The sequence below is a fragment of the Passer domesticus genome, chromosome 8, assembly GCF_036417665.1.
Source record: "Passer domesticus isolate bPasDom1 chromosome 8, bPasDom1.hap1, whole genome shotgun sequence".
Taxonomy (NCBI): domain Eukaryota; kingdom Metazoa; phylum Chordata; class Aves; order Passeriformes; family Passeridae; genus Passer; species Passer domesticus.
Window position 1 is genome coordinate 29,322,111 of NC_087481.1, and position 24,249 is coordinate 29,346,359.

Here is a 24,249-nt window from a genome sequence, read left to right on the forward strand (position 1 = left end):
AATCACTAGTTGTGTGCTGTCTCATTATAAAATGCTAGTACAGACCAGGATTTTGCCATGAAGATGCTGAAAAGCACTAATATTATACCTTATATAGGAGAAACTATACTGTTTCATCTGTCCTCTGCCCCTGGAAAACCATCACTTCTCTGGCAGACAAGGTAGAACACAACATCTCTTCCCTTCATTTCTACAAGATCTACCTGCTTTAAACTGAGAGCTTTGTAGGGTGGGAACCTGTTAAGAACTATGCTATGTATGTGCATTGTAAAGAACTTTGTTAGATCAACAGTGTGGCAAAAAAACGCCGAAAAACTCAAAGATAGTAATACCAAAGCCTCAAGTGTAGGTCCAAGGAATGACAGCATAATTATTTTTAGAGATGACTACAGCAGTAACTCAACATGACATGAGAGACTGGAGAAACAGCAAGCTTGATTTAAACCAATGGGAAAGCCAGGAATACAGAATGGAGACTGTTCCTAATGCACCATATTGCATCTGAACATTTTGTTCCTACCCATCTATCCAAAGCTTGATGTTTTGCATTTCATATTAACATTCTGAAGACATTAAAGAATTCTTCAATTCAATGTTCATATGCTGTGTCAGAACTCACACTCTGACTGCTTAGAGAGATGCTATGTCTACCTTTTACTCATCTTCCCTCCCTGAGGCTCCTAACCATCCTCCTTCCCACTCCCAAAAAATCCCAGGGTCTATTCTTTATTGGTAGCATTATTTAGCTCAGCAGAAAGTTGGTTACGAAAACGGTTTGTGGGATTTGGACTTCACTCTGGATTTCTGCACTACCTCAGCTGTTATGCATATGTACTAAGATTGACTGCTAACAAATCATCACAGTAATACTTGAGGTTCATACACAGTTTCTCATCTTCAAAGCATTTTAAAATTTCCCAGAGGTTTGACAAAATCTGGGAGAGGGAGAAAGAGCTACGGGCAAAAGTCTTTGTTTAACATTGGTCTTAATATAAACCATAGTTAGTCCCTTCCTGTTTAGCACTACAGCAGGAATGTTGCAGCCCTCAGATTTAGGTCTGAAGTGCTAAACAATGCTAAATTGCCAGTGACACATTTTCACTAAAAAGTATTTTAAATATTCTTTGTCATATGGACAGCTCTCTTCAAAAGTTCTGTTCTCACCTTTGAGTTCAAAACTAGGGAAATGGTGACATTAGCATAATGTCTTGGGAGATGGATTTATGTTATCAAATTAAAGGACATTCTGATTTCAGAAAGTTTCATTAACAAAAAAAATCATATTTTATAGGAATAAAACAACCAAGAATATAAACAGGAATCAAAATATTTTTTAACGGTAAAAATAATAATGCCTTAATAATTCCTTCATTGTTCAAAGCAGAACAGTCAGCTTTTAATAGCTGAAAGGAAGCTCTCACTAGTTTTCTGGCCAGCACTGGAAATAGCAATCAAGAGAACTTGGAAGTGAATCATTACAGGCCTTACTTCTCCTTTTCACATACCAGGGGAAGAATTTTTCTCAGTGCATGAGACCAAGTAAAATGCTCTGTCCCTTCAACCAGTGAACCACTGGTTTGCAGGAGCTCTGTGCCCACACTGGGCACACACTCTGCACAGCACACCCAGGCTCCTGGTGCCCAGGCACAGCAACTGGGTGTTGTGGTCAGCTGTGGGACCACGTCCTGCTGGGCACAGGGGAATGACCCTTCCAGCTGCATGCTCAGTGCTGTGCCCACCAGGAGCAGCCCCTGAAAGTCAGGCAGCATCAAATCAGACCTTTTAGGAGAACAGCTACAAACTGTTTTCTTCTTTGGAATGGCTGAGTCAGGCTTGCAAATTTTTTTCATTTGCCACCACCAAAAAATGAGGATGAAATGAAACAAAATCTAACTTTTTATTTAGTGGTAAATAAATATGAAAATGCAATGAATAAAATACTCTGTTTCTCATGTATTCCAGTAAACATGCAATCCAATCCAGCCTTTATGCTTCAAAGCGTGACTTGTATTTCACATGCTTGCTAGGGCACAGAGTTCTGTGACACAACAAATACAGGCTGCAAGTTTGAAACAGAGATGTTCAACCAGTTCTTCTGAGGTCATTTATTTGATTGGATTCCTTTTGAGCATGAAACATTTCTATAATGTCTGACAAAATATGGAAACATTCTCAGATGAAAGGATACATGCATTCCAGAAAAAAATCCACTGAAATCTAAAGAAACTCTTCTTGGAATACTTAAGTGCAAACTCTTCAGTTATGAAATTTTAATATGGTTCAAAGAAAGAAGTGTGAGCTATTAAATTTTTTTTAAAGCTTAGGAAGCAAATTAAAACAAAATAACATACATATTATTAATGAACAGCTACAGTGCAAGGTGCGTAATAACATGTTAATTAAATCCTCTCCCTATTATATCTACAGTGCCTCAAAATAATGTTTTCCCTCTATGTATTTTCCTTGTAGCAACATTTCCTGAAAAAAATGGTGTAGGTGTAAAGAAGAAACTGTTAAGTATTTCACAACTGGGAGAATGAAACTGCAGCTTTTTTTTTAAGTCAGAATTTGTATTCAGAAATAAACTGAACTTCAACTTTTAATTATGTGTCCTTCTGTTTATAATCTTCAACTTAAGTCTAAACTAAGCAACAACACTGTCAGAACACCATAAACTTGAGGAACTGGGATGAAATACTTCCAGGTAAATGTTAACAGAACCATTTTCCTCTACACAAAAATAATTTGGTTCAGGTTGTGAGCCAGCCTCTGTATGTGCCATCCCCTACTGCCCAATTCCTGCAAAACCCAGCATCACCTTTCGTATCTGGCTATTTAGGAATTTTCAATTTTTCTGTTCTCCAAGTCTAAGCTTCTTCCTGCATTTGCAGCTTTTCACTTAAGTCTGCCTGTAAAGAAAATCAGAGAAAGAAGTGGTTATGATGGAGCTATCTTAGGCTGCACATTGTCTTTGTGGTTTTGACCCAGTGTGGAGCAGCAAGGCAGACATTATCCTCCACACCTTCCTGTTTTGCAGACAGACCGGTGCTCCCGTCTGTCCTTACGTGATAACACGTTATCACACTGCCGTGCACAATTCCCATGGATGGCATGGCTGCCATGAGCAGGAAGTGATCTGGGACAGCCATTCCTCACATAACTTTGTCTTGGGAGATAGGCTAATTTTCCTGTATTCTCAGACAGCCTTTACCAATAGACACCAAATCAGAAAAATTGCTTTGGGACCTTGGTTGTTGCTACTGTTTGCCTTTGCTGCAGATGTTTGTTCTCTAGTGTAATGTGTTTTATTGAAACAGTGCTGGAATTAAAAAGCATTACTGAAAATGAACAATAAAAAAACGTATTTCTGTGATGCTGCTTGTCTGTCTTAATTACAAACACAATTATGAATATGCATCTCATTCTGGAAATCCAAACTGCTGTAGACATTGAGTGTTTGATTTGCAATGTAACATTTGTGGGGAAGGTACAGGGGTTGTGATGTATTCTAATGAAATCTTTGGCAGTGATAATGCATAGCAATCTCTGATTGTATGGCATTTGGAAATGTGGGATCACTGGAAAAAAGGCCACAAACACGGGTATTTTATGGGTAATTTATGTATATTTTTCAGTATGAGCATTGATCACTGCAAAACTACAAGAGAAATGGAAGGAGTGCAATGACAGTATTTCTAAGAGTCATTAAGTTTTGTTTAAACAACTGGGACAGGCTCACAGGTCTTTTACAAACTCTACATAAACTGTTCCAAAACTCAGAGTCATACTCTTAATGGAATTCAGGTAATTTTGATAAAGCAAATGGATTTGTACCAGAAGCACTTGCCGTAACTTGACATTTTAGGAACTTTGTGGCTTGCCAGTCCTAGAAACACCTATTAGTGCTATCCTGCAATATATCAATGGGTAACCACAGCTGAAATGTTTCCAAAGTTTTCAGTAGCTCAGATTTGAACCAAAAGGCTGGAATTTCATTCTCAACTTTTAATCTTTGGAAATGGCCTTCACCATATTCAATTCAAGAATCAACAAATGTGTCTTCATCCCTTTATGTGATGTGTATACTTGGTGGCTGGAACAGTGATCCTCTAAGCTAATCAACTCCCAGCCACTCCAGATGCCTTTTCTTCTCCTGTTTTTACACACCTCTGTCTCTGGCCTGCCTCCACTGAAAATCATCTGCCAGCACACTTTCTATGGCTGTTGCTGAGACCGGTGAGTGTGTACTGTGATATCTGAATAAAAGTTATTTTCTAGACTCAATTAGAGCAACAGCTACCTTGTTAATGCATATGTTGAGACATAATGCAGATTGTGAAACCATATTTCACACATAACAAAAAATGGTATGAGTTTGATCATGAATCAGGTAAAAATCTAATTATAAGATTTCTTGGGAGGTCAAGAAACTGAGAAAACAGGTGAAAATGATACACTAGTGAAAGAATTAAAACCTGAAGGGAAATTATTTACTTTGTATACTACCAGAGTTGCAAGAAAAAAAAAAAAAAAACAAACCCAAACATTTTTCTCATCTATGCAATCTTGTATTGAAAAAAAACCTCTTAGCATTGATGTTAATGGCATGAAGGTCAAGTGAAAATCAGGTATTTACTCTTTTCTATTGATAGGGAGAGGAATGAGATAACACAGGCCAGAGATTCCCTCCCATTTCTAAAGAAATGTTGAAATAGAATATGAACTCAAATAGGTCAAACTAATGATCTAAGCTATTCTAATTCATATAATAATTCATATAATAATTCTAATTCATATTCCCCACTGATGCATAGTCCAAGTAAAGCAATTTACCAATACCATAATATTTTCAGATAATATTAGGTATTTATTAAACTCTTGCTTAGTCAATAGTGTCTAATGTGCTGTATCTGAAGTTCAAAGTGCCTAATGCCACCTGGTTGTTGCCAGTAAGACCAAATTCCAGCAGCTCCCTGGTGCAAATCTGTTCTAGCAAATATGTTCTTTGGCTTTCAATCATTTCTTGTTAATTCCAGTGACAGTAGCTTCCTTCCCTTCCATGAACCTCACAGAAAGAAATCATGGACCCCTCAGAGTCTGAAGACCACATACTCACAGCTGATCTGTTTCATTAGGACAGCTCTTGTGTAGTCACACACCTACCAGACAAAGCCTAAAATTGGCATAAGTGAGTAATTTCTTACACAAATTGAAGGATGTGTGACATAGATGCATCTAACAATTTATATTAAGCACACATTGCATATACTCTAGCACAGCAGCTGGTCCTGAACCCCTAAGAAGGAATTTTATCACTGACATCACTGAGAGCAGGATTTGGCCTGTGTTTTTGACACATAGTAAGGCTGAAGATATATGTTGTCATATTACTGAGTATTTTTTATCTTATCATATGTAAGCTGACTAAACTAGGAGTTATTTATAGAGGCTAATTCACATTTTTACAGCATATGGATGTGCTTTTTGCCAGCTTTAGCACAAACACAGTTTATATTCATTAAGACTGAGCTAGCTAATTAACCATAGACAGAATTAGTGAATAGCTTTCTAGTAATAGTACCTCAAGGTTGCCAATAATTTCATTTGGGATTTCACACACTGCAGACTTCTCATCTTCAGCAGTGACTCCAGCTACAGCATCCGCCTCGGAAGACACTGCCCCTGGACAGGGCTCTTGCAGGTAATCCCCCTGGTCAGACCCCTAGCAACAACCAGCCAGAGGAAACACTGAGTTAGAACACCCTCCTGCCCTCTCTGAAACCCAGCAGCACCAGCACAAAGACAGGCTGCTTTTGGGAAGCACTGCCTTGACAGAGCCCATCGTGGCTGTCTCACTGCCCAGGCCAGGCAGACACATTCTCCCACAGGGCGAGAGCCCAGATGGGCTCACTCGAATAAATGTCCTCTGCTGACTGATTAATGCATTAAAAGCCTTTCATTCCATCTTAGAAGAGAATGCATGCTATGTTCTAGAGAATAAATGCCATCAGTGACTGGGATCCAATGGAAATTCATAGAAAAACAGCTTAACACCCCCAACCCCCCAAAAAAAACCACAAAAAGGAACAAAACTGTACCTGAGATTCTATCGCTGAAGCTGAGGGGGAAACTGCAGGTTGGTCGAGTTCAATCTCATTCTGATAGTATTAAATAGGAAAAAAAAGGAAAGAGAAGAAAGTAATTTATGTTTAATTATTGCTCAGAGGTTTCTTGCATTTTTTTAAATGGAAATGAAATGGTTGGCAAACAGCAAAAAACAATACCTTTTCTGTTACTATCCAGGTGCTCAGAATTGGAAAGCATTCTGAAAATTATTATAGATCAGCTTTAATTTCTAGTTGCATCTCAAGGGGCTCTCTTTATAATGCTTGGAAAGAACAGATGATTTTCATAATTTCATAACACTACAGCTTCTTACTCATGTGGATAATTACGTTTAGAAAACACAGTGCTTAGGTAACATTCTGTCTTCCCACTGCAAATTTGTCACTTCTGAACAGGGACGTTGTTGCAGTCTGGAATTGCAGGGGAGTATCAAAGGAGCCAGTTGGAGTGAAGTTGCAGTGACACTAAATCAAATAAGGAAACTATTTTAATATGTAACTATAATTTAAGAGTTGCTAATGGTCCAAGTTTTGCTGCTTCTTGTTCCTTTGCTGTGACCATGGGAACCTCACTGCAGAGACGGGGACCATGGGACCGGCAGCTCCAGGAATGCCCTGACAAGGTGATGGCTTTTCCCCCTTGGAGCAGCTGGATGAAGCACCAAGTCCATGCTCAGGTTCTCAGGAAAGTTGCAAAAGCAGCCCTGTGTCCTCTAAAGGGACAAGGCTTTGTGTCCTACTTGAAAAAAAAAGGATGACAGATAACATATGTGCCAAATAGGGCGAAAAAAGGCATTTGTGACCAAGCAAGGAGCAGGGAACAGCACTGAAATGGTGTGCTGGGGCCTCTACAGGGGAAGTGCCCGTCGAGAGTACGAGGCAGATGTTCCAGTTCTGAGTCAGCGATTACAAACAGGATTTTGCTTGGATGGTGTAAGTAAACGACATTAATTCACATCAGGGTAATTGCAATTCCCATAAATTAATTTCCTCATACTTTTGAAATTCTAGCTAGGTTGATATTTGGGTCATTTAGTTAATTGCTACAGTTAACATGCTGGAAATATTAAAGCTTCTATACATCTGCAGAAATGATAGCAACAACTGAAAATACAAAGTTAGACCTAGCCACTGCATTACAATAAAAATCTCTTTTGTAGCCCTGAAAGCTGTTCACAACTTCTGTTTGGACTCTGTCACTACCTCCGAGGTTCTCTGTTATTTGTGAAATCAGTAAAGTAGGTTGGTAGCATTAGCCCATGTTTATAAGAACCTAACAGGCTGACAGAAAGATTTGCAGATTATAACTGAGGAGAAAAATAGAGTTATTGAAGCATTTTCTTTTATCACTTGTAATTCAGATTTTCAGCACTCTGTCAGTGCCTACATACTCACAAAAGAAATAGTCAGAAAGTTTGCTTTTGGAATCAAAATGAAAAAACTGACTCAAATTGTATTTCTATCATAAATAAAGACACTTTGTTTTCAAATTCTATTTCTTAAAAAAACTAGAGCTTTTTTAATTTAGCAACTATCTCAATTTTCTTACCTTATATTTTCTTATCAAAAATATTAGTTGAAGTGGATGACAATTCAAAATTACTTTCTGCTTCCTTAAAATAATATTTTTTGCTTAGTTACCTATTAACTCAATATATATTTTTATTTAGATTAAATTATCATTCCATTTATTTTCTCCAGTCCAAATTGAAAAAAAGTCAAATTATGTAATAAAAATAGATGATGTTTTTAGAATCAAATCCAAACCAATCAAATACACTTTTGTTGCATGCGTAAGATTTTCAGAGGTTCTGTTTTTCTGAATAATATTTTTACTTCACTGCGTCTTTTTACAGAGAGCCATTGTTTACTCATCTGTTCCATGTCTAATAATAACCCTTGGATCATTAAGAAATAACTAAATTACAGCAGAACTAGTCTCTTTAATGAGCCATAATAGTCCCAACATTCAGCCAAAAGTTTTTTTTAAAGACTGTGAAACTTCAATGCAGAATATGAAGCTTTTTGTTTAGTAATAAGAAGTTTATGAGCAAGACTACAGTTTACAGCCAAAATATAGTGACCTAAAAATGCCATTCTGCATTGCTCCTTTCTATACATTGTGTCCTTAACAAGTCCAGGGGAAAATTAGAACGAATGAATTGTGGTGAGAGCCCGAAGCCAACAAACGTATTTAAATGAATCCTTCTGATGCAATACTTTCCTTTAAAAATACAATTAAGTCTTTGTATTTCCTTTGAACAAAACCTCATGTTTAATAGCACCAATGGCTCTGTAGTAAAATCTATTTAAAAACAGAGAAGGAGACACAGCAAGTTTTATACAGTTACAGAAGCTTTAAAAAAATGCTGCTAGTTTCTGAAGACTGAGTAAATTTATGGTGAATTACTTCCACTGACCTACATTAAAAACTTCACTCTCCTTTTTTTAATTCCTGAAGATTTGTCATTATGTGAGCATTATTCACTATGACAAAGATGTATTACTCAAAGTGTCCTCTTGAATCAATATAACTATCAAAATGTGAGAAACAGTTTGGCAAGATGAAAATGCCTTAAAAATTAATTGGCAATATTTTCCTGCACACTGTGGTCCAGCGGGTCCACAGGAATTCAAACATAAAGACATTGTGAGGCAGTTGCACAAATGTAGCTGGCATATCAGTGTCAGCTGCTCTGAAAGAGACGGAAGGGACAATTAGGTGCACTGTTCTTACCAATTCTGAGGTGAGGTGGGTGCCAGGATGCTGCCTGGCTGGGGATGTCAGCCCAGCTTCACTTGGGACTGATGGGGCAGCACCAGCTCCCAGCCCAGAGGCACCAGCCCAGCTGAGAACTGCAGCTGGTGCAGACACTGCTCTCAGAGCACAGCCCCGTGCCACAGCCCTGCTCTGCAATTCTTACTGCTGCAAGTCTGCATAAAGACAGGTTTGTATAAAAAGCCCTGTGTTGTTCTGCACATAAACTCACCCACTTTTCTTGTTGCTGAGAGGTAGCAAATTGCCTTTTTACAAATGTAGGCAGAGAAAAGACAGTAAAATAGTACACAGGGATATTTCTAAAACAGAATAATAACAGGAAAGAAGATTGGTAAAGCATTCTAATAGATGAGTTCCACAGATGTGGTAGTTATTATAAAATTAGCTTTGCATAACTTACCAATATACCATTGCATTTTCTCCCAGATGTTATCTGTTACTTAAATTAATTTTGCTTAAGTTACTATTATTGCAGATTTTATCCATGCTGTATTTTATTATTTAAAGTTTCTGTGGCATATAACAAGCCCTGGCTGATAGTGTTACTTTTAATAATAGATATAAGAGGTTTTAGTATTATAGAAATGGCTGCTGGGAATATCTTAATAGTCATAGCACAGAACGTCTGCTCTCAAAGTATTATGTAGATTAAAACTAGCTATTTACTTACACTCTAATTCAAGGCATTGGAAAGGTTTGCAGTATTTATGTATGTGGTATGAAGGGGAACAATCTACTCCAGGAATAAATATCAGAGTTTGGGAATTAGCAAAGCTCAGGTCAAGGTCAGTTTGGCTTTACTAATGTACTTGCTGAAAATGAGAATTCAGAGTTTATGTTTACTTATTTCATAAATGAGAAAAAAGACTGAGGGGGTGATTTGCCTCTTTGATTGAAGGCTTTTGTATCACAGAAATACTTTAAAACCACCTTCTCAGCTTGATATTACCTGAAATTTCTACAGTCTTAACATAAATTCTCTGCAGCTAAACTTACCAAACACAGGAAAATAATTATTTATAAGGATTGGAAAAAGATCCCATGTTCAACATGAACCCTTTCTAAAGCCTTGTAACATCTTTCCAAGCCTTTCAATGGATATAGGTTTGATTTACATGAATGGCAGATGAGTTTCAAAAAGGGAGTTCTTTGTGCATTATTCTCTATATTCATATCACCTGTGCAGATTTTACTTGTATGCCATGGGACCTTATCCTACTAGAGGCCTGCACAGATTTCTCTCATATATATGTGAGCTCTGCTATCAAACAAACTCTGTAATCCAGGATTTACATTAGTTTGCTATTCATGCTAAGCATGGCGGGCCACACACCTACAAATGTGCTGCATTTCAGCTGCTGCAATAAAAGGCACTTACAAGAGGTGGTTTGTTGGATGCCTGTATTTCTTGTGGTTGAATTTGAATGAATACCTAATGGGCAGAGATGCACTGACTCCAACCAGCCTGCTTTTTTTAATCCCTCCCCCTTTTACCTGCCAGCATATGCAAACACAACAAATCTACTCCACCTGCCTGCGGAGGCATCGCCCACGAGCGTTCCCACAGGAGGTTCCTGACAGCTCTACAAATACCTCTTCCATCCTCTTTTGCAGCAATTTAATACATGAGGTCCAAAGGACCTAAGGATTTTATGAAGTACTCAAAAATTTAATCCAGATACCTGATCTCTGTGGTGTGACTGAGGTGGCAGAGCTTCTTCCTGCACACCCTCACTACACACGTTTGTATTAATATTAAAAGTAGATTTAAGATCAATGAGGGCCTAACTCTGCCTCTGAAGGATGTTCCCCGGTTGCTAATGATGCACATGGAAATTCTGTGTGCATGTTCCTGGGCAGGAGTTTTTAAACTACTACTCCTAAAAGAGACAGAAGTTCAGTGAGTCAAAGGTAGGCTTTATGCTTTTTCCTGCATTTCAAAATCCAAGTCAATATGTTCTAAAAGAGTTTTCCATGTTTCTGATCTGTGATGTGAATTGACTTTGCTGACAATCTAGTCTAAAATAGCTATTTGAAGCAATTTGGTGCCTACATTGACAAAACAGGATCTCCTCCTCCCCCCAGGAAGCTGTAAATCAGTCAGTGACATCTGGCCTCAAGGACATCAGAGTCATCTGAAATGTGGTAATTTATATTAATGAACATCAATATTAATTTTTAAATAAAAAGAATTTTCTACTGCCATTATGTTTACATAAGAAATGTTATTTATAGCTTGTGTTCCTCCTTTCCTACATTTTGCCCATAAATTACTGTAAGGAAATACAATGTCACAGTTATAAATATTTTTACTTGGAGTTAAAGCTTTTACATATCCTCTTACTGTTTTCAGTAACTACATGAGGACAACCAGGATTTTCTTGCTACTCCAGGAACTGCTGCCAATTTTAATGCTTGACTGAGTAGAAAAGGGTGCTTCTACAAAAACAACCAAAGCCTTCCTCTCTAGAGATATCTTAATGCAGAGTGCCCTTAATACCTAGATTCTGTAAGAATCTATCTTAACATACCAGGAAAAAAAGCCAACAACAAAACCCCCTGATTTTACTAGGCTGCAGTTGTCTTCTACTGCTTTTACCAAGCTTCCAATTATTGCTGCCAATTTGCAGATTATTTAGAAAGACAAAATAAAAGACAAAAAAAAAATTCCCAGTTGGCTTTAATGCTGAGGACACATCACAAAATGATTCACCTTGGAATGGTCACTCTAAATTCACATAGCATTTAGCATTGCCAAATCTCCTGGAGTTATGGGATTACAAGAGAATCTCAGCTTTCATTTAAAAATAAAGTTAGCTCTTATGGTTGCAGAGGAAAGATTGAAAACATGAATCTTGAAAGCTCAAAAACAAGACTGCAAGGAAAAAGAACCAAACAATTATTTTTAAGCAACTCATTATTTTTTGGGATATGTCTCATAATTTTAAATACTCAAGGCTTATGTAACCCTTTAAAAATACATACAGATTTTAAGGAGGGGTGAATGATTTTGGTTTTTTGTTCTTGAAAGTGCAACTCTTGCATGTCTGGACTCTCCAAAGTATCAATCCCCCACTTTCTATTTCAAGGGGCCATGGAACAAGCAAAGAACAGCCATTCTGTCATAATCAACAGGGATCTAAAGTCATTTAAAAAAACAAATAAAATTCACAAGCACCTTTCCCACAGGAACCACCTATCCAGAGCTACAAATGTTTTTAAAAAGGAAGGCCCTTTTATTACTCATATGATCACATCTGAACACCATAAAAGTAAGTTCTGTTGAACCCAATGAACAACAGGCAGTGGCATCCACCTTTATCAGGTTGGAGCTTTACACTTGTTGTGCATCTTTTCTACCATATTATTTTATCAGTAAAGAACCAATATGAATGCTGAATACATTATGATAAAAATGTGAAACAAAACTTGGCCAGGTGCATCTTTGTACCTCTTTCTGGGACCAGGCTTCAAACATTTTATAAATACTTGCTGCAATTCCATACTCTCAGAAAACCAATTTGCATGAGAGCATGTGCCTTTGGCAACAAAATGGCCTATAAGAATTAAATTGCTTGGGGGGCTGGTATTCATCACACCTGCTTTAGGGGCTCTGTCAACCCCCTAAATCCCTGCTTGCAGGAAGTGCAAAGACAATTGCCTCTCCTGAGAGACAGTCAACTAAGTCAACTAAGATGAATAAAGAACCTAAAAATTTCTTAATGTACCTGCCCTGGACTGCAGCAAGCACAGTCTGCTCTCTCTTTTCCCAAGGGGAACCTAGGAAAGCTGCCTTCCTCACTCAGGGTCCCTGGTTTGCCTGGTGCTGAGGAGTATGAAATATTTCCTTTTTTATTCAAATGGTCACTGTAGGAACTCGGAGATTATTACCAGCACCACGTGTTCCTCCTGCACTCCTGAGTGTCTAGGGGAAGAGTCAGGCAGCTGTTGGCACTATCCTGGACTGTTATTTCCAGGTGTTACATCTGAGATGCAGCAGTATCTCACCAACTCTTACTGTTCCACAGGGCTTCAGGGCAGCCCTAAGGCTTCCAGAAAAAGCCTGCTAATGTGGACATGCCTGTTTCCAGCATGTGTGAATCTCCAGTGTGTCTCATGCTCTGCACACACCAGTTCAGAGCAGCCTACGTGCCCCTGGAGCTGGGCCCCACCAAACTTCTCTTAGTTCAGCAAGCACAGACTTCAGCTTTACCTAAACAAGGCACCAAGATTCCAAAAACCTAGGGAAACTTAATCCCTCCACCTTTTAGAACAAAAAGGGCTCCAGAAGAGCTCAGGGGTGCCTGCAGAGAAAGTCTGACAGCAGAAAAATAGCATTTTGCTGTTGGTACAATAAAGGGCAGCCACTGCCTGATGCTGGAAAGAGGTCCCACCTCCTGCTTTTGTCTGCCACTGCTCTTGGACAGCCTTCCCCTCCTACCCACTTCCTCTGAAATCAGCGTTTTCTCCACACAAGGCTGGTCATGGACAAGCCCCTCACACAACTGCCCTGTGCTCTGCACATTCTCTCAGCACCAAATGCCAGATGAACAAACTCTCTCCAAACTCCTCTCAGTCATTAGGTGCATTAGATGTGGATAGGCTTGTCTGTATTGATTCACCCCCAGCTGATGCTACAGAAAATAGCTGCACTAACATTTAAAAGGTTGCTTTAAAAAAACCCCAAACCAACACAACCTAAGGAATATTGATCCAGAGCTAAGAGGGGGGAAAAAACTGCTCACATAATTTAAAAAATACAATATAGATTTTTTTAAAAGAAAAAATGCCACATTAGAAAACTGCACAATATATGGCCACATAAAAATGGGGAGCTTGTGTTCTTTGTTATTAGACCTAAAACATAAGGTCTTTGCCTGAGTGTGTAAGTTTCTGTTAAAACAACAATTTGTCCTGTGGACTGTAAATTCAATTACTGTTTTTATTGGAATCACATTTTGCTTTGGAAACAATCATGCAGAAAAAACAACCAGTAACTTAGACATCTTAAAAACATCTCAGAACAGGCATGGCTCTGAGAACAGATCAGTTATGGTAATTCTTCCACTGTGAACTGCAAGGTTTTTTAAATCCATTTCCATATTTTTAATTAACACCTAGTTAAAAAAAAAAATCTTACTGTAGGTCATTTTAATCACAAATGGGAAAACAAATTTGTTTTATCAGAAAATTGATTCAACACTATTTTAGGGAGTTATTTTTCATGTTTTTATCATAAAAATTAAGCCATTAGCATACATTTCCCAGTATGGGAATGCAGAAGCAAGCCAGCTCTCTGAAATTTCAGAGTTACAGTTTTCAGTCACCTCTCTATGTGAAACTAGTCTATTTTAACACCAGAATATTCGATCAGCACACACAAACCCTCCACACAAGCCTAAGGTATCAGTTCTTCTTTACAACTCCATTTCTACGGAATTTGAATCTGCAGAGTTGTAACCATGGCCTGTTAGTGTAAAGAAACCCCCCCTCCCTTACGTGACACTTGGATTTCATGCCCCAATGTAAAGAGGCTCTCTGATTACGTACGTGTTCATAAATCTGTTTATGCTGCATCTCAGCGTGAGCGCCTGTGTTTGTTTTAACTCTCCCTTATAATCCTGTCATTCACGTTAGATAGGAACGCAGCTGTGGCTAGGGGCAGGGTTGGTCTGGTGAATGCAGGAGTTAAACAAAGCCTTGCCTCAGCACAGCTTGGCTAGGTGGGTGATTTGAAATCTAGTAAAGCTTCCCCCTGGTAAACTGCCAAAGCCAACCACACCTTGGATGATGTGAGGTTGTTTTTGAGAAGGTAACATCTCCTTGCAGATTATCTCCTCCCACTTCAACTTGGAAGGTTTATGAGAACAGTCATTTCCATTTCTGTTGGGGCATGAAATGGTTTCTGCTGAGAAATAGCATAAATCTCATTCTGCTTTGACTTGTTAGGAAGCTCATGACAAATCACATAATCCAATGTGGATTTTTAGAATTTGTTTCAACAATGCATGAGAAGATACAAACATTTCTACTGAGTAATTTCTCTCCAATTAAAAAAACAACCTAAAACAGTCTCTTAACTCCTTATTCCTTATAAACTCTGTTAACAGCATCTTATAGAAAATTACCATAAGCACAAGTAGCACAACCAACAAAAAGCTAACATTTGCTCAAAGATTTCCACAATCATAGAGAATTCTATCACAACTCTGAACAGAAGCAAACACTTCCACCTGTGGAGTGAAAATCTTGAGCCAGCCATAGAATAAGTGAAGCTAAGGGTACTGCATTGAGTTGTACACTGCAGCCTTTCCTCTCCTCCCCTTGTGCTTTGTCTCTCTGAGAAACTCTGCTCTACAAAAATAGGCAAAGAACACGTGATCACAAAGTTTGCACGCAGTTTGCCTGATGAGATAAAGACAATGTGTCAGCTTTTGATGGGGAAAAATGAAGCAATGATGCCAAAGGGTTTTATTTATTCCTTTCAGCAGCACCTTTTCCTTGGCAGCTTTCCTAAATAGCAATGTCATAAATACCTAGAGGGAGCAAGCACCCAATGGCAGCATCTTCTCTTGAGAATGCAGCGCCATACCCAGAAACACGACATCGCCTACTCTGAAGTTGCTGTCTTTTGATCTAACCCTTAGAAGAAAGCACTCAGCAGGAAAATCCAATGTGTCTGGATTGCCAAGGAGAGAAATGGAGGAGAAGATAGGAAAATCACTAATTGCTGGGAAGCTTGGCTGGCAGCAGAGAGAAAGGCAGGCTGGATGAGGACACAGGACTTCATTTGGTGCTGTGGAAGAAAAGAGCAAGAGTGATGGGAAGCAGCAACCACAGCTCATGGGCGGAGGAGAGGCAGTAAGGCTGAGTCTAACTCAGAGATCAGATCAAAGGTCACACTCTGAAGACTCTTGGAGATGGGCCCTATCCACTTCCTTACCTACATCAAGCTTCTTTCCTCCAATAGTCCCTTGGTCCATCAAGACAAAATGTCACATAGCCCAGGTCCTTCTATCATGTCATTTTCCATTTTGGTTTTAAAAATTAGGTGAAGCAATTCTCACCACTGTCACTGGGTTTATGCTTTTATGTTGGCCAGAAATATTGAACCCTGCATGGAAACACAGTCAACAGACACACACACACACGTATGTATATATATATATATATATGCAACTGCTAATTGTTTTTTAACCCTGAAAGGACTGAAAAATAAAAGTACAAAAAGGCTTTTAATGAAGGAGTCAACACCAAGAGCTGAAACCAAAAATGATTCAACTAGAGACCCTAAAGAGAAAAGACCTTACCAAGTATAATAGACTAATTTTCAGTAAAGTCCCTCTGTACAAAGTATCTTCATGTTAATGAGACTGAGTGGTTTAAGACTTCTTTACAGGTGTCCATTGTATCATGTATACACCCCTTATAAATCATACCGGAGGTACAGCTCCATATGGAAGAAACAGAGCTGATAGGAGGTACCTTTGAAAACTTGGCTCCAGAACCAGAGACAGGTTATTTTTTCATGGCAACAAGTAATAGATATATGTCTTTCTCCATGGTAAATTAGTTGCAAAGCAACACCCTCCATCAGAGAAAGACCATAAGGTGCTCTTATAATACATGTGAATGACAAATGGAGCACTTTAACTGGATTTTTAAACAGCCTTAAAATTATTAAAATTGTGAACTTTAAATAATTATATTTCAACCAGTGTTTTACTAGTTCTCTCCCTACCTTCTCTGATTTTAATTTTCTCACTTGTCAGCGTGCCTTGGCAGTGAGAACAAGAAAGACCTCAAACCTTTGCTGATTGCCTTCCATGCAATCTGATTTCTATAAATTAGAAGTTGCTGATGGGAAAGCAGACAGCAGTACCCTTTGATCAAGATACACATCTTGATCTCTTTTATCATTTTTTAAAAAAACAATAATATTACAACAAAAAAAAAATCATCATACAAGCTTTTCGATCAAAGTGTGTCACTGTCTGCTTCCCAGTCAACATACTGCCAGTAAATTGGCGAGGTGCCCGGAATGCGCAGGCAGCAGCTGGTGGGTTTGATTACCATCTGTATAGCCACTAGTGTATAAAATATTATGTCTCCATCTAGTGGCATCTGCAGTTTACAGGAAATTTGAAAATGGGTTGGAGCAGACTTCAGTGGGTGGCAGAAGGAGCTTCACTCGACTCGCCACCAGCAGAACTGGGCTACCTGACACAAGGAAGGCTCTGGAGCCCTGCCCCAGTTCCACCTCTGTGCTGGCACTTGTCCTTGAAATGATGTTTTCTGCAAAGGCATTCATAGAACAATTATTTGTGTTCTCACAACAAACCACCTCTGCAGCACCCTGGAAGTCTTGGTGGCCAAAATTTGAAACGTAAAAGAGGTAACAGGAAAAGGAAGGTGAGAGCAAGGATGCCATTAAAGACCAGAACTCCTGAAATAAACAATAAGGAATGAGATGAATATGCCAAGACAGTGTTTCCCCTTATATTAAAATATTACAAACTGCCCCCCCCCCCCCCAACTACTGAATGGCAGGACATGCAAAATGTCTGTTAACACTCTCATGTAGTTTCTGTCAACATCCTTGACTGAGGAGCAACAGGGGTAACACAAGATACACAAACCTGTTTATCAGAGAGTGCCAAGGAAAAAGTCCTTGGAACACAGATTTTAGAATCCATGTAGCGACCCAAAGGAGAAACTGAGGTACAAGCCAGCACTATGGCAGCACTGCCACAACAGGCACAGGATTAGAACAAATAGTATAAAGGTGAATTCTACTCCCCTCATTACACCACACTCTTTTTCATCGATTACCATCCTTTTTGACAACTACTCCACCAGCAATGTACTGACTGGGCATATTTTAAGCACAGCCATCTACTGTGAAAACTGCATCCTAATGAAGAATATCAGTACAGCAAAATGAAATAAAAACCAACAAGATCATACTATTGATTTTCTCCATCCACACAGACCAGACCTAAATTCCTTTAGCTTGAGAAATCTGTTGAGATAACTCTCCAACACAGCATGATTACATTTCATTTTTCTGAGTTACTTTTCTGAGTGCACAATAGGTCCTAAAGCAACTCCTGTTTTTCTGACTATCTTTTAATAAAGTTGTTCTAAATGTGTTTTGATTTGACACCTAAACTGGTTACAGTAAAGCATTTTTTTATTTTTATCATACATTTCGTTACATTAGAGGTAAGTTTATTATTCTGTTAATAATTCATTCAAAGGAGCTTCAGTTTAACAGCACCTAATAGACACAGCCACTTAAGGTAGCACGCTGGCAAATTTCAGCTTTAAATCAGAAGCTGATTTTTCTTCACATAAAAAAATGGCAACTTCTGAGAAGAACGCATCAGTTTCAAGAAACTCAAGCATAAGCACTTAAAAATGAAGTCAGTATGTGCCAACTACTGACTTTTGTACCAATTTATTATATTGCTTGTTTGTGCAGGAAGGGGATGAGATTTGTTTCAACAGAAACTAGAAGAATTCGAAACGACTGTTGCTCCCTCAACAATTTGCTGTGATAGAAGCTTTATTTTTCAGGTCAGCGCTCTCCATTTTTGATTGCTCAATGGGAGTGCCACGATGGCTAAAAAAAGAAGGCTCTGAAACTTCAGGAAATAGAAACTGCTGACTACCTGGCGAAGGAATAATGATTTATAATATATGAATAGGGGCAATAATTGGATAGCAGGCTGTACTCAAAAAAGCCTTAATTCACAGATGTGACATCAGAAAGTCATAATCCATCGATCTAGCATCAGAATGATGGATTATGACTTTTTGAGAACATGTAGATATGTCAGCTTCATGAGCATTCCGGGAATCGTAGTCCAAATTGTTTTACTGAGATCATTTGAACAATTTCAGCTTTTTCCAATAAAGCTGATGTACTAATATTTTGAAATATAAAAGTTCTGTTGTTTTTCTTTTAAATCCTAAACATTCTCCAACTAAATATCGCAGGCTGCCATAACTTGAGATTGAAGAATTTTTTTTTAATTACTTAGAAGTGATGTAATTTTCTAACAAGTTTAAACCTAAACAAGTTTAAACCTAACTGCTTTTTATGTCAAAAAAGTTTTATATTTGACTTTGGAGGCAAAATAAACAGGGTGCAAAGTGAGGGATTAATTATCTTGTTTTCTTTCAGAAAAAAAAATGACATATCCTATGCATGCTTCCCACCCAGTCTACTTTAAAAAAAAAAAAAGCTATTATGTGGATTTAGATAGAATCCTAAGAAATACTACTCTTGCAATGCTTGAATACCTAGAGGTCAAAATATATTTTTTATACAGAAGCTTTTGACATTTTAAATTTAAAAAAAGACAGTTAGAACTTCACTCTCCTCATAAAAAAACAAAAAAAAAAAACAAAAAAAAAAAACAAACCCACCATGGGCTAAGGTTATTGAATAAAATATTTACCAAAGTTTCAGAGATCATTTCAGAGAGCATTGCATACTTACTTAAAAGTAAACTACAATTTCATTCATAAAATTCCATTGTAAAATCTTCCACTGGCTTTTCCCCATTACAACTAAGTGAAACCACCCATCAATTAATAGCTGCGACATTAGACTAATTCAGTGGCTCAGATGAGTAAGAGCTCTTCCAAAAATGCTTTCTGCTTCAGTGAAGTGTTGAGAATAAAAAGAAAGTCCCACATTAAATGTAAAATATTACTAAGTATTTTCAATGTATACTCATATTAAAACTATAAAAAAACTGTGACTAAAACATCTTCCAAAGGTAGAAAAACTTTATGTTATACAAGCAACAAGGGCTAAAGGGCAAAAGAAACAAACCAAACCAAGCCAGGGTTGCATATCTCTATATTTTTTTTTCTGGAAATTCATTTGTCTAGGAGGTTGAGTTTCTCCTTCTCTAGTTTTTCTCACCTTATTTTCCTTCTTACTCACAAAATGTTCTAAAGGGGGCTTATTAATAAAGGAACTACTTAGGTCTGTTTGGTCTGTTCCTGAGTAAAGGTACCACAGAGGAAATGTCACAGGGCTCTTTTATAAAGGCTGAAACAATTTCTTTCACTAAGTCCTATGTATACATTAAGTAAAGACATCCTGGGTCCAGTGTCAACCCAGATTTCAAAGCAAACAATAACAAAAAGACCAAAGGAAGGGAAAAAGCTGCAGGAAAAAGAATGCACATTTTAGAGCAGACAGAAGCAATTTACTTCCTTTTGACAACTAAATATTAAATGGCTAATAAAAAAGTCACTGCCATGTTCCACAAACTCCTTCCTCTAAACACACCTAACGTTCATAAAGGTCTCACATAAAGGAATCACATCACTGAAAAGCAACTACTTCTTTAAATGAGCCTTAAGCAACAATCACACTGCACAACTGATCAAAAGAGAGAGCACCTCATGCGATTCACTTTTCTGGGGAATTACCATTGGCAGGCTGTAATTACTCACTTGAAGGCAGTCTTGAGGACACCATGCCCAACTGTTCTCTGCCTGTGATTTATATGCCTGAGGTAATGACCAGTGGCCAGAATATCAGTGTGGCAGCTCCCTTCAAAGAGCCTGTTGTGCAGCACCAAACCAGGTTCACTATTACTTCATCATCAAACCATCTTCTACCTGCATTTTCCCTGGTTCCTTTTCCACCTAAGTATTTACCTAGCTCAACTCAATTAAGCTCATGCCATCAAATGAAAACAAGCAGGGTGGCTACAACCTTTCCAGACTGAAGAGAGACTAAAGCCCTTGGGACTGCATGCAGGGGAAGACAGGAGTACATTGGGCATCTCCTGATTCCTCCCCCTTTTGGGAGGTGTGCGTTAGTCCCACCCTTTTCCTTGTAATTTAACTGGCTGTTTCCTTTCCTGGTCTCCACTGACATCACTAAGTCATTTAATGTAGGTTTTGAAGCACCAGACAGATGTTAAGTTTCTGCCTTTAATGACGTGTGCTTGAACCAATGACCTTGAAGTGCAAGGCACAACAGATCTTTACCATTCCCTCAATAGTCAGGCCTTTATTCATCAAATTTATAAGCAAAACCTGTGTACAAAAGGAACACTTACTCACAATTACTATTATGGTCCTTCTGCTGGGGCTGTACATTGCACTGAAAGAATATGAGTTATAAAGTGCATGGGTTAGTAAAATTTAAATCAAGCAAATGTTTAATACTGAGCCATTTCATCTTTTTTCCAAACTTCAGCAAATTTATTACAAAGCATTGAAATTGCACTTCAAGCCCTAAGGCTTGCAATGTTCGAGCCTGCCTGATTAACATAATTAAAAGAATAGCATAACTCAAAATTTAGGAAATAATTAAATATATACAGGCCTATTGTTTACTTCCAACTGATAGCACGATTCTAACTAAAAAATTGCACTGCTTCATAGCTGACAAGTTGCTAGAGCACATCCCCTTTTTCTTGCTGTGCATGTGATTAAAAAAACACAGGTTAAACACAGAAAAAAAAGGAGGGGGGATTCTATTTTTGGTCACAGTGGTGCTTAGTTCTTTTCTCTCTTTTTTACAATAAGCAGGTATTGCTGAAGAGGTGAAAAGGCTCATGGTAGGAGGACATTGAGCTTGAGAAGGATAGGAAAATACTTCCTTGGAAAGAATTGTCCTCCCCTTCCAGTCACTACATATCCTGTATTGCATTTTCCTACCTTAGCCAAGATCCAGCTTTCAGGAGAAGCCAAGCGATATCCATTAGATTACTGGACAGACATAGCTTGTGAGACCTGATCCAGAGGATTGCTCAACAAGGACAAAGCTGACTATTTTATGTGGCATAAAAATCCTGCCTTACACAGTGCTTGTGCACCACTAACACCTGCATGGCCACAGAGGGCTCCCAGAGGTCACAGAGACAAGTTTTATGGGATGGAAATCTTATTTTCTTGATCCTGAAACCACAGAAAAAGTGCCTACTTTTTCTGCAAATGTTGCCTGCTTATCTTCATTTTCTCCTGCAACAATTCTGCATTCTCCTTCAGCCACCGCACTGATCAGCAGCCCCTCCCAACACATGAGGTGGAAAGCCAACGACAAAATTAAAACAAGTTGGCAAATGTACCTATATATACATATTTCATGTTAGCACAGTTATGCTTCAGAAATTATGGCAACAGCAATAGAATTCTGCTGCTGTGATCATGGATAATCAAAGCAAGCAAAAAAAAAAGCCAGTGCTGAAATATTTTCAAAGGTATGAAAGTCTTTACTGTTGTGTAATTTAAATTTACTTGCCATCACTTGAAATTTCCTTTCGTCTGCGTGATTAGAATTTAAATGCTCCCAAAGTAGATTAACAAATATAATTCCCGTTATATTGCAGATATACTGCAGCAACCTCCTCTTAATGCTGAAAACTAGCTAGGCTCCTTAAGTCACTACAGAAAATACAAAGCACAATTAGTTAAAATGTTTTCAAATGAAGTCTTATTTGGGAATGACCCAGAGGATGAACCAGTACAGCACTTTCTACTCTATTTACACATATACACCCACACACCTCAAAGTTGTAGCAGTATTTTCTACAGCTGTAAATATGGGATGTTTGCATTTTAGAGAGAGCATTTTCAATGTAATAGTTTTCAGTCTGACGCCCACGTTACACACCATGGTAATGCAGTGTTTATGTTCAATGCAGTCCTAGCAGTCCCCTGAAATTACTTGGGGCACAGTGGATTGAGAAAACATGAATTGAATGGTAAATCTTAGCAGCTGACTCAAAATTAATACCTGACAACAGTAACAGAAGGACAGACATTACAAACCTTCTCATGCATTATCGCATGAAAAATTTGTCTAAAAGTCATCATCCCAAATTCTTTAATTTTAAAATTCAAGATGTCTTTGATGAATAGAAATTACTGTTCCCTGAAGACAGAGTTCCAGAGCACATCAGTGTCACGTCAAAGATTTTATGCAGCCTGAGTAAATTGGATCTTAATTGGGAAGTAGTTGACAAAGTCAACCTGAAAGCCAGGTAAGCATGCAGCTGCAATACCCTGCTGAAGCACAACTATTTATTGTAGCATTGGTCAAGTTTAGTGTCCTCTTCATTAGCAGCTTTAATTTTTCCCCACCATACTGATCTTATCAGATTTGACAGGCAGAATCCTCTAAGAAGCACAAATCAATAAAAATGACCTTTTATGTAACTGAATTCCACAGAGTGGGGTTTAGATTTTTAAGTCATGCTACCTTTTCTTTACTCTTTGTCCATTCTTCAATTGATTTGGTGGAAGGAGAAAATGAAAATTTAAAAACATCAAATTCTGTATGTCTGTATAGGTTAGAGTTATTGGTACCTATCTGATTAAGCAATTTATTTTGCCACTAAAATTGTTAGTATGTTAACAGATAAACGTTAAGGAAGAAAGCAGATTTGTCTTCTTAATTGTATTGGTTCACTACAAAATGAACCAAAACCAACTTATGTTATGGTCTGCAAAGCTGTAAATGTATTAGAATAGCAATCAAGCTCTGAAAAACTTTAGGCCTTAATTCCCAACTCCCATACAACTCAGTCCCCTGTGTAACATACAATGCTCTGCTGACCATTTAATGTATAACCTTTAAACTTTTCCATTACACAAATAAGCTTCCTTACCACAGACTTCTACATTTTATTCTAATGCATATGGTTTGCTGCTTATTAGTTTTTCTAATGTTTCCACTATTATGAAAGAAAAAACCCCAGCAATCCAGGAGAGAAGTTCTCATTTTATCTTACACTTGTCAAATATTAAGATTCTCCTAGTCTGTCAGATTTCTAAGCTTGTCTAATGTCTTCCATTTGTATCCAAAATTAATAAAGTCTATCCATGCTGTATGATTTTCCAGTTGCTCTGATTCTGATTATGCACAATAATTTGTAATTTAAATTCACAAAGATGTGCCAATGTAGCAATGTATTTATGTTGTCAGTTTTAAAGGCTTGGCCTTCTTGACTCTGATACCAAAGCCCTGTTCTCTCCACCCACTGTAAAGCTCCAGTAATGCTTGGACTGACCAATTACAGCTGGTAATTTGATTATGTACCCTCTTTCTTTTATTATTTACCCATTTAACTGAGGATTGATCAGAACAAAGAGACAATTAAATATACTGCAATAAAACCAGTATGAATAACAAGAGTAGGAACTGAAGACAAACCAGCAGTAGCTCAGAAACACAGAGATAAGACTGAAATCCTGTCTTTAACTACTCCTATTGTGTTAGGGTAGCAAAGAAAAGGATATTAATTTTACATTCAGTAATTCAGAGAGCTCTATTTGCAAGCAAAGAGGAAGGACAAAAGATAAAAT

General features: G+C 38.0%; 1 protein-coding gene across 3 annotated transcripts in view; it reads right to left on the reverse strand.

The window, feature by feature from the left end:
- Positions 1–1,878: 1,878 nt before the first annotated feature.
- Positions 1,879–24,249, reverse strand: part of CABCOCO1 (ciliary associated calcium binding coiled-coil 1) — a 126,409-nt gene continuing 104,038 nt past the window's right edge. For all 3 annotated transcript variants that reach the window (XM_064430013.1, XM_064430014.1, XM_064430015.1), the window contains exons 6-8: positions 6,099–6,158; positions 5,582–5,722; positions 1,879–2,909 (exon numbers count right to left, since the gene is read on the reverse strand). In XM_064430013.1, the coding sequence (XP_064286083.1) occupies positions 2,868–2,909; positions 5,582–5,722; positions 6,099–6,158 (243 nt within the window). In that variant the 3' untranslated portion in view covers positions 1,879–2,867. The remainder of the gene's footprint in view (positions 2,910–5,581; positions 5,723–6,098; positions 6,159–24,249) is intronic.